The sequence below is a fragment of the Oncorhynchus kisutch genome, unplaced genomic scaffold (assembly GCF_002021735.2).
Source record: "Oncorhynchus kisutch isolate 150728-3 unplaced genomic scaffold, Okis_V2 scaffold3257, whole genome shotgun sequence".
In the NCBI taxonomy this organism is placed as follows: Eukaryota; Metazoa; Chordata; class Actinopteri; order Salmoniformes; family Salmonidae; genus Oncorhynchus; species Oncorhynchus kisutch.
In genome coordinates this window covers 141,367-152,719 of record NW_022265202.1, presented here as the reverse complement: position 1 = coordinate 152,719, position 11,353 = coordinate 141,367, and the positions used below count along the sequence as shown (strand labels likewise).

The following is an 11,353-nucleotide window of genomic DNA, read 5'->3' as shown; positions in this document are numbered from 1 at the left end:
AGAGGAGAAAGAACAAACCTCTATTCTGAAGGTACGGCTGGCGGGGGAGATAAACATTCTAACAGCTCGTCCTCCTGGTGAACCCCGATGATCTTATAGCTTACTATCTCCAACAGTTCTGGGGAGAGAGAGGGAGGGGGAGGGGGAATGAGAGGGGGAGGGAGGAAGGAGGGGGAAAGAGGAGAGGAGGAGGGAGGGAGGGGGAAAGAGGAGAGAGTGGGAGGGAGAGAGAGGGGGTGAGGGAGGGAGAGACGAGGCGTGAGGGAGAGAGGAGAGGGCGGTGAGGAGAGAGAGAGGGCGGTGAGGGAGAGAGAGAGTGAGAGGTTAGAGGCAGGGTGGAGAAAAGTAGAGAACAGCAGGCAGTCATGCCTAATAATAGCATTGAAGAACCCCAGGGTGTAATACAGGCCTGACCACCATTAATACCATTGAAGAACCCCAGGGTGTAATACAGGCCTGACCACCATTAATACCATTGAAGAACCCCAGGGTGCAATACAGGCCTGACCACCATTAATACCATTGAAGAACCCCAAGATGTAATACAGGCCTGACCACCAGAGGTATAATAATACCATTGAAGAACCCCAGGGTGTAATACAGGCCTGACCACCAGAGGGCAGCACTGTGGTGACAGTCTCTCTGCTTACCGGAGCTTCTCTGAGCCTTTGTCGGAGAGCTCCACAGCTTTTTTACATTCCTCCAGCAGGTCCCTGACACAGCCGTGTTTATCTGGGTAGAGAGTGATCTCCTGGAGGGAGAGAGTTAGTCATTTATTCATCATCAGGGTCAAAAAGGTTAGAAAGCCTGAGTGAGATCACATTTTTCATACGAGGTGACAGTACAGAATGTTACTTTTTATTCGAGGGCATTTTCATACACATGTTTATTTTATTTCTACATCTAGTTCCCCCCTTTTGAAGACGTCATAAGTATCGAGACAAATTCACTTGGGTGTATTAAAATAGTGAAAGGTTTTGTGTTTGGTCCCATATTTCTAGCACGCAATGAATAGATCAAGCTTGTGACTCTACCGACTTGTCAGATACATTTGCAGCTTGTTTTGGTGTAACATTAAAAGATCAGGCCCCGCCCCCCACTACCACCAATAACAGGGCGGTATGATCAGGCCCCGCCCCACACTACTACCAATAACAGGGCGGTATGATCATGCCCCGCCCCACACTACTACCAATAACAGGGAGGTATGATCATGCCCCGCCCCACACTACTACCAATAACAGGGCGGTATGATCATGCCCCGCCCCACACTACTACCAATAACAGGGCGGTATGATCATGCCCCGCCCCCCCACTACTACCAATAACAGGGCGGTATGATCAAGCCTCGCCCCCCCACTACTACCAATAACAGGGCGGTATGATCAAGCCTCGCCCCCCCCACTACTACCAATAACAGGGCGGTATGATCAAGCCCCGCCCCCACTACTACCAATAACAGGGCGGTATGATCATGTCCTGCCCCACACTACCAATAACAGGGCGTTATGATCAGGCCCCGCCCCCCACCATAACCAATAACAGGGCGGTAAGATCATGCCCCGCACCCCACCATAACCAATAACAGGGCGGTATGATCATGCCCCCCCCACCATAACCAATAACAGGGCGGTATGATCATCCCCCGCCCCCCCCACCATAACCAATAACAGGGCGGTATGATCATGCCCCGCCCCCCACCATAACCAATAACAGGGCAGTATGATCATGGCCCGCCCCCCACCATAACCAATAACAGGGGAGCAATTTTGGGGCGGTATGATCATTACTATTCATGATTCATTCAGGATGATCTGTAACCATGGTAGCATCCACATTCATGTAGAAGTGTTTAGAAACATTCCATTCTTATTTACAATAAAAGTGACTCTAAAATGACAAAACATTATTTACCCTTCATTTCTATTGGGCACAACATATTCATCCAACTAGTTGGTAGTCACAAGCTTGATGGATGTAGTCATTGCATGCTAGGAATATGGGACCAAATACTAAACCTTTGACTATTTTAATACATGATACTAGATACATGAAGTGCTTTAATTTCTAAAACAGTAAAACAGATGTGAAAATACCCGCAAATAAAAAAATGTGACATTCTGTTCTGTCGCCTCAGGAAACATCAAATTCAAAAAGCTGGAGAATAAATTAAATGTCGTCTCTCTACTGTGTGTAATATAAATGTTGTCTCTCTACTGTGTGTAATCTAAATGTTGTCTCTCTACTGTGTGTAATCTAAATGTTGTCTCTACTGTGTGTAATCTAAATGTTGTCTCTCTACTGTGTGTAATATAAATGTTGTCTCTCTACTGTGTGTAATCTAAATGTTGTCTCTCTACTGTGTGTAATCTAAAGGTCTCTACTGTGTGTAATCTAAATGTTGTCTCTACTGTGTGTAATATAAATGTCTCTACTGTGTGGTAATATAAATGTGGTCTCTACTGAGTGGTAATATAAATGTGGTCTCTCTACTGTGTGTAATATAAATGTCTCTACTGTGTGGTAATATAAATGTTGTCTCTCTACTGTGTGTAATATAAATGTGGTCTCTACTGAGTGGTAATATAAATGTTGTCTCTCTACTGTGTGTAATCTAAATGTTGTCTCTCTACTGTGTGTAATCTAAAGGTCTCTACTGTGTGTAATCTAAATGTTGTCTCTACTGTGTGTAATATAAATGTCTCTACTGTGTGGTAATATAAATGTTGTCTCTCTACTGTGTGTAATATAAATGTGGTCTCTACTGAGTGGTAATATAAATGTGGTCTCTCTACTGTGTGTAATCTAAATGTCGTCTCTCTACTGTGTGTAATCTAAATGTCGTCTCTCTACTGTGTGTAATCTAAATGTCGTCTCTCTACTGTGTGTAATCTAAATGTCGTCTCTCTACTGTGTGTAATCTAAATGTCGTCTCTCTACTGTGTGTAATCTAATGTCGTCTCTCTACTGTGTGTAATCTAAATGTCGTCTCTCTACTGTGTGTAATCTAAATGTCGTCTCTCTACTGTGTGTAATCTAAATGTCGTCTCTCTACTGTGTGTAATCTAAATGTCGTCTCTCTACTGTGTGTAATCTAAATGTCGTCTCTCTACTGTGTGTAATCTAAATGTCGTCTCTCTACTGTGTGTAATCTAAATGTCGTCTCTCTACTGTGTGTAATCTAAATGTCGTCTCTCTACTGTGTGTAATCTAAATGTCGTCTCTCTACTGTGTGTAATCTAAATGTCGTCTCTCTACTGTGTGTAATCTAAATGTCGTCTCTCTACTGTGTGTAATCTAAATGTCGTCTCTCTACTGTGTGTAATCTAAATGTCGTCTCTCTACTGTGTGTAATCTAAATGTCGTCTCTCTACTGTGTGTAATCTAAATGTCGTCTCTCTACTGTGTGTAATCTAAATGTCGTCTCTCTACTGTGTGTAATCTAAATGTCGTCTCTCTACTGTGTGTAATCTAAATGTCGTCTCTCTACTGTGTGTAATCTAAATGTCGTCTCTCTACTGTGTGTAATCTAAATGTTCGTCTCTACTGTGTGTAATCTAAATGTTGTCCCTCTACTGTGTGTAATCTAAATGTTGTCCCTCACTGTGTGTAATCTAAATGTTGTCCCTCTACTGTGTGTAATCTAAATGTTTGTCCCTCTACTGTGTGTAATCTAAATGTTGTCCCTCTACTGTGTGTAATCTAAATGTTGTCCCTCTACTGTGTGTAATCTAAATGTTGTCCCTCTACTGTGTGTAATCTAAATGTTGTCCCTCTACTGTGTGTAATCTAAATGTTGTCCCTCTACTGTGTGTAATCTAAATGTTGTCCCTCTACTGTGTGTAATCTAAACGTCGTCTCTCTACTGTGTGTAATCTAAACGTCGTCTCTCTACTGTGTGTAATCTAAACGTCTCTCTACTGTGTGTAATCTAAATGTTGTCTCTACTGTGTGGTAATCTAAATGTTGTATCTCTACTGTGTGTAATCTAAATGTCTCTACTGTGTGTAATCTAAATGTCTCTACTGTGTGTAATCTAAATGTTGTATCTCTACTGTGTGTAATCTAATGTCTCTACTGTGTGTAATCTAAATGTCTCTACTGTGTGTAATCTAAATGTCTCTACTGTGTGTAATCTAAATGTCGTCTCTCTACTGTGTGTAATCTAAATGTCGTCTCTCTACTGTGTGTAATCTAAATGTCGTCTCTCTACTGTGTGTAATCTAAATGTCGTCTCTCTACTGTGTGTAATCTAAATGTCGTCTCTCTACTGTGTGTAATCTAAATGTCGTCTCTCTACTGTGTGTAATCTAAATGTCGTCTCTCTACTGTGTGTAATCTAAATGTCGTCTCTCTACTGTGTGTAATCTAAATGTCGTCTCTCTACTGTGTGTAATCTAAATTGTCGTCTCTCTACTGTGTGTAATCTAAATGTCGTCTCTCTACTGTGTGTAATCTAAATTGTCGTTCTCTCTTACTGTGTGTAATCTAAATGTCGTCTCTCTACTGTGTGTAATCTAAAATGTCGTCTCTCTACTGTGTGTAATCTAAATGTCGTCTCTCTACTGTGTGTTATCTAAATGTCGTTCTCTCTACTGTGTGTAATCTAAATGTCGTCTCTCTACTGTGTGTAATCTAAATGTCGTCTCTCTACTGTGTGTAATCGTTAAAAATTGTACGTCTCTCTACTGTGTGTAATCTAAATGTCGTCTCTTACTGTGTGTAATCTAAATGTCGTCTCTCTACTGTGTGCAATCTAAATGACGTCTCTACTGTGTGTAATCTAAATGTAGTCTCTCTACTGTGTGTAATCTAAAGGTCGTCTCTCTACTGTGTGTAATCTAAATGTCGCTCTCTATGTGTGTAATCTAAATGTCGTCTCTCTACTGTGTGTTAATCTAAATGTCGATCTCTCTACTGTGTGTAATATAAATGTTGTATCTCTACTGGTGGTAATCTAAATGTCTCTACTGTGTGTAATCTAAATGTCTCTACTGTGTGTAATTCTAAATGTCGTCTCTCTACTGTGTGTAATCTAAATGTTGTATCTCTACTGTGTGTAATATAAATGTGTCTACTGTGTGTAATCTAAACGTCTCTACTGTGTGTAATATAAATGTCGTCTCTGTGTGTAATGTTGTCTCTACTGTAATATAAATGTTGTCTACTGTGTGTAATCTAAATGTCGTCTCTCTACTGTGTGTAATATAAATGTTGTCTACTGTGTGTAATATAAATGTTGTCTACTGTGTGTAATCTAAACGTCTCTCTACTGTGTGTAATCTAAACGTCGTCCCTCTACTGTGTGTGTAATCTAAACGTCGTCCCTCTACTGTGTGTAATCTAAACGTCGTCCCTCTACTGTGTGTAATCTAACGTCGTCCCTCTACTGTGTGTAATCTAAACGTCGTCTCTCTACTGTGTGTAATCTAAACGTCGTCTCTCTACTGTGTGTAATCTAAACGTCGTCTCTCTACTGTGTGTAATCTAAACGTCGTCTCTCTACTGTGTGTAATCTAAACGTCGTCTCTCTACTGTGTGTAATCTAAATGTTGTCTCTACTGTGTGTAATCTAAACGTCTCTACTGTGTGTAATCTAAACGTCTCTACTGTGTGTAATCTAAACGTCTCTACTGTGTGTAATCTAAACGTCTCTACTGTGTGTAATCTAAACGTCTCTACTGTGTGTAATCTAAACGTCGTCTCTCTACTGTGTGTAATCTAAACGTCGTCTCTCTACTGTGTGTAATCTAAACGTCGTCTCTCTACTGTGTGTAATCTAAACGTCGTCTCTCTACTGTGTGTAATCTAAACGTCGGCTCTCTACTGTGTGTAATCTAAATGTCGTCTCTCTACTGTGTGTAATCTAAATGTCGTCTCTCTGTTTGTAATATAAATGTTGTATCTCTACTGTGTGTAATCTAAACGTCTCTCTACTGTGTGTAATCTAAATGTTGTCTCTACTGTGTGGTAATCTAAATGTTGTATCTCTACTGTGTGTAATCTAAATGTCTCTACTGTGTGTAATCTAAATGTCTCTACTGTGTGTAATCTAAATGTTGTATCTCTACTGTGTGTAATCTAAATGTCTCTACTGTGTGTAATCTAAATGTCGTCTCTCTACTGTGTGTAATCTAAATGTCTCTCTACTGTGTGTATCTAAATGTCGTCTCTACTGTGTGTAATCTAAATGTCGTCTCTCTACTGTGTGTAATCTAAATGTCGTCTCTCTACTGTGTGTAATCTAAATGTCGTCTCTCTACTGTGTGTAATCTAAATGTCGTCTCTCTACTGTGTGTAATCTAAATGTCGTCTCTCTACTGTGTGTAATCTAAATGTCGTCTCTCTACTGTGTGTAATCTAAATGTCGTCTCTCTACTGTGTGTAATCTAAATGTCGTCTCTCTACTGTGTGTAATCTAAATGTCGTCTCTCTACTGTGTGTAATCTAAATGTCGTCTCTCTACTGTGTGTAATCTAAATGTCGTCTACTGTGTGTAATCTAAATGTCGTCTCTCTACTGTGTGTAATCTAAATGTCGTCTCTCTACTGTGTGTAATCTAAATGTCGTCTCTCTACTGTGTGTTATCTAAATGTCGTCTCTCTACTGTGTGTAATCTAAATGTCGTCTCTCTACTGTGTGTAATCTAAATGTCGTCTCTCTACTGTGTGTAATCTAAATGTCGTCTCTCTACTGTGTGTAATCTAAATGTCGTCTCTCTACTGTGTGTAATCTAAATGTCGTCTCTCTACTGTGTGTAATCTAAATGTCGTCTCTACTGTGTGTAATCTAAATGTCGTCTCTCTACTGTGTGTAATCTAAATGTCGTCTCTCTACTGTGTGTAATCTAAATGTCGTCTCTCTACTGTGTGTAATCTAAATGTCGTCTCTCTACTGTGTGTAATCTAAATGTCGTCTCTCTACTGTGTGTAATATAAATGTTGTATCTCTACTGTGTGTAATATAAATGTTGTCTACTGTGTGTAATCTAAACGTCTCTACTGTGTGTAATCTAAATGTCTCTACTGTGTGTAATCTAAATGTCGTCTCTCTACTGTGTGTAATCTAAATGTTGTATCTCTACTGTGTGTAATATAAATGTTGTCTACTGTGTGTAATCTAAACGTCTCTACTGTGTGTAATATAAATGTCGTCTCTGTGTGTAATGTTGTCTCTACTGTAATATAAATGTTGTCTACTGTGTGTAATCTAAATGTCGTCTCTCTACTGTGTGTAATATAATGTTGTCTACTGTGTGTAATATAAATGTTGTCTACTGTGTGTAATCTAAACGTCTCTCTACTGTGTGTAATATAAATGTTGTCTACTGTGTGTAATATAAATGTTGTCTACTGTGTGTAATCTAAACGTCTCTCTACTGTGTGTAATATAAATGTCGTCTCTGTGTGTAATGTTGTCTCTACTGTAATATAAATGTTGTCTACTGTGTGTAATCTAAACGTCTCTCTACTGTGTGTAATATAAATGTTGTCTACTGTGTGTAATATAAATGTTGTCTACTGTGTGTAATCTAAACGTCTCTCTACTGTGTGTAATATAAATGTCGTCTCTGTGTGTAATGTTGTCTCTACTATAATATAAATGTTGTCTACTGTGTGTAATGTAAATTTCGTCTCTGTGTGTAATGTAAATGTCGTCTGTGTGTAATGTTGTCTCTACTATAATATAAATGTTGTCTACTGTGTGTAATCTAAACGTCTCTCTACTGTGTGTAATGTAAATGTCGTCTCTGTGTGTAATGTTGTCTCTACTATAATATAAATGTTGTCTACTGTGTGTAATCTAAACGTCTCTCTACTGTGTGTAATGTAAATGTCGTCTCTGTGTGTAATGTAAATGTCGTCTCTGTGTGTAATGTTTGTCTCTACTGTAATATAAATGTTGTCTGTGTGTAATGTAAACAGGGAGGGGGTGTGATGTTGTCTCTACTGTAATATAAATGTCGTCTCTGTGTGTAATGTTGTCTCTACTGTAATATAAATGTTGTCTGTGTGTAATGTAAACAGGGAGGGGGTGTGATGTTACCTCTACTATAATATAAATGTCGTCTCTGTGTGTAATGTAAACAGGGAGGGGGTGTGATGTTACCTCTACTATAATATAAATGTCGTCTCTGTGTGTAATGTAAACAGGGAGGGGGTGTGATGTTGTCTCTACTATAATATAAATGTCGTCTCTGTGTGTAATGTAAACAGGGAGGGGGTGTGATGTTACCTCTACTGTAATATAAATGTTGTCTACTGTGTGTAATGTAAACAGGGAGGGGGTGTGATGTTACCTCTACTATAATATAAATGTTGTCTACTGTGTGTAATGTAAACAGGGAGGGGGTGTAATGTTGTCTCTACTGTAATATAAATGTTGTCTACTGTGTGTAATGTAAACAGGGAGGGGGTGTGATGTTGTCTCTACTGTAATATAAATGTTGTCTACTGTGTGTAATGTAAACAGGGAGGGGGTGTGATGTTGTCTCTACTGTAATATAAATGTTGTCTACTGTGTGTAATGTAAACAGGGAGGGGGTGTGATGTTACCTCTACTATAATATAAATGTCGTCTCTGTGTGTAATGTAAACAGGGAGGGGGTGTGATGTTACCTCTACTATAATATAAATGTCGTCTCTGTGTGTAATGTAAACAGGGAGGGGGTGTGATGTGGTCTCTACTATAATATAAATGTCGTCTCTGTGTGTAATGTAAACAGGGAGGGGGTGTGATGTTACCTCTACTATAATATAAATGTCGTCTCTGTGTGTAATGTAAACAGGGAGGGGGTGTGATGTGGTCTCTACTATAATATAAATGTCGTCTGTGTGTAATGTAAACAGGGAGGGGGTGTGATGTTACCTCTACTATAATATAAATGTTGTCTACTGTGTGTAATGTAAACAGGGAGGGGGTGTGATGTTACCTCTACTATAATATAAATGTTGTCTACTGTGTGTAATGTAAACAGGGAGGGGGTGTGATGTTGTCTCTACTATAATATAAATGTCGTCTCTGTGTGTAATGTAAACAGGGAGGGGGTGTGATGTTACCTCTACTATAATATAAATGTCGTCTCTGTGTGTAATGTAAACAGGGAGGGGGTGTGATGTTACCTCTACTGTAATATAAATGTTGTCTACTGTGTGTAATGTAAACAGGGAGGGGGTGTGATGTTGTCTCTGTGTGTAATGTAAACAGGGAGGGGGTGTGATGTTGTCTCTGTGTGTAATGTAAACAGGGAGGGGGTGTGATGTCGTCTCTGTGTGTAATGTAAACAGGGAGGGGGTGTGATGTTGTCTCTACTATAATATAAATGTCGTCTCTGTGTGTAATGTAAACAGGGAGGGGGTGTGATGGTACCTCTACTATAATATAAATGTTGTCTCTGTGTGTAATGTAAACAGGGAGGGGGTGTGATGTTGTCTACTGTGTGTAATGTAAACAGGGAGGGGGTGTAATGTTGTCTCTGTGTGTAATGTAAACAGGGAGGGGGTGTGATGTCGTCTCTGTGTGTAATGTAAACAGGGAGGGGGTGTGATGTGGTCTCTACTATAATATAAATGTCGTCTCTGTGTGTAATGTAAACAGGGAGGGGGTGTGATGTTGTCTACTGTGTGTAATGTAAACAGGGAGGGGGTGTGATGTTGTCTCTGTGTGTAATGTAAACAGGGAGGGGGTGTGATGTTACCTCTACTATAATATAAATGTCGTCTCTGTGTGTAATGTAAACAGGGAGGGGGTGTGATGTTACCTCTACTATAATATAAATGTCGTCTCTGTGTGTAATGTAAACAGGGAGGGGGTGTGATGTTACCTCTACTATAATGTAAATGTCGTCTCTGTGTGTAATGTAAACAGGGAGGGGGTGTGATGTTACCTCTACTATAATGTAAATGTCGTCTGTGTGTAATGTAAACAGGGAGGGGGTGTGATGTTGTCTCTACTATAATGTAAATGTCGTCTCTGTGTGTAATGTAAACAGGGAGGGGGTGTGATGTCGTCTGTGTGTAATGTAACAGGGAGGGGGTGTGATGTTGTCTCTACTATAATATAAATGTCGTCTCTGTGTGTAATGTAAACAGGGAGGGGGTGTGATGTTGTCTCTGTGTGTAATGTAAACAGGGAGGGGGTGTGATGTTGTCTACTGTGTGTAATGTAAACAGGGAGGGGGTGTGATGTTGTCTCTGTGTGTAATGTAAACAGGGAGGGGGTGTGATGTTGTCTACTGTGTGTAATGTAAACAGGGAGGGGGTGTGATGTTGTCTACTGTGTGTAATGTAAACAGGGAGGGGGTGTGATGTTACCTCTACTATAATATAAATGTGGTCTCTGTGTGTAATGTAAACAGGGAGGGGGTGTGATGTCGTCTCTGTGTGTAATGTAAACAGGGAGGGGGTGTGATGTCGTCTCTGTGTGTAATGTAAACAGGGAGGGGGTGTGATGTTGTCTCTGTGTGTAATGTAAACAGGGAGGGGGTGTGATGTTGTCTCTGTGTGTAATGTAAACAGGGAGGGGGTGTGATGTGGTCTCTGTGTGTAATGTAAACAGGGAGGGGGTGTGATGTTGTCTCTGTGTGTAATGTAAACAGGGAGGGGGTGTGATGTTGTCTCTGTGTGTAATGTAAACAGGGAGGGGGTGTGATGTTGTCTCTGTGTGTAATGTAAACAGGGAGGGGGTGTGATGGTGTCTCTGTGTGTAATGTAAACAGGGAGGGGGTGTGATGTTACCTCTACTATAATATAAATGTCGTCTCTGTGTGTAATGTAAACAGGGAGGGGGTGTGATGTTGTCTCTGTGTGTAATGTAAACAGGGAGGGGGTGTGATGTTACCTCTGTGTGTAATGTAAACAGGGAGGGGGTGTGATGTTGTCTCTGTGTGTAATGTAAACAGGGAGGGGGTGTGATGTCGTCTGTGTGTAATGTAAACAGGGAGGGGGTGTGATGTTGTCTCTGTGTGTAATGTAAACAGGGAGGGGGTGTGATGTTGTCTACTGTGTGTAATGTAAACAGGGAGGGGGTGTGATGGTACCTCTGTGTGTAATGTAAACAGGGAGGGGGTGTGATGTTGTCTCTGTGTGTAATGTAAACAGGGAGGGGGTGTGATGTCGTCTCTGTGTGTAATGTAAACAGGGAGGGGGTGTGATGTTGTCTCTGTGTGTAATGTAAACAGGGAGGGGGTGTAATGTTGTCTCTGTGTGTAATGTAAACAGGGAGGGGGTGTGATGTTGTCTACTGTGTGTAATGTAAACAGGGAGGGGGTGTGATGTTGTCTCTGTGTGTAATGTAAACAGGGAGGGGGTGTGATGTTGTCTACTGTGTGTAATGTAAACAGGGAGGGGGTGTG

General features: G+C 40.6%; 2 protein-coding genes across 4 annotated transcripts in view; both read right to left on the bottom strand.

Moving 5' to 3' along the window:
• LOC116371468 (ubiquitin carboxyl-terminal hydrolase 7-like) overlaps window positions 1–57 on the bottom strand; it is a 13,903-nt gene extending 13,846 nt beyond the window's left edge. Inside the window, exon 1 of the mRNA XM_031820349.1 lies at window positions 36–57. Coding sequence (XP_031676209.1) covers window positions 36–57 — 22 coding nt within the window. The remainder of the gene's footprint in view (window positions 1–35) is intronic.
• A 565-nt stretch (window positions 58–622) lies between these two features.
• The window catches only part of LOC109883569 (ubiquitin carboxyl-terminal hydrolase 7), a 66,134-nt gene continuing 55,403 nt past the window's right edge, over window positions 623–11,353 (bottom strand). For all 3 annotated transcript variants that reach the window (XM_031820331.1, XM_031820332.1, XM_031820333.1), the window contains exon 26: window positions 623–751. In XM_031820331.1, the coding sequence (XP_031676191.1) occupies window positions 647–751 (105 nt within the window). In that variant the 3' untranslated portion in view covers window positions 623–646. The remainder of the gene's footprint in view (window positions 752–11,353) is intronic.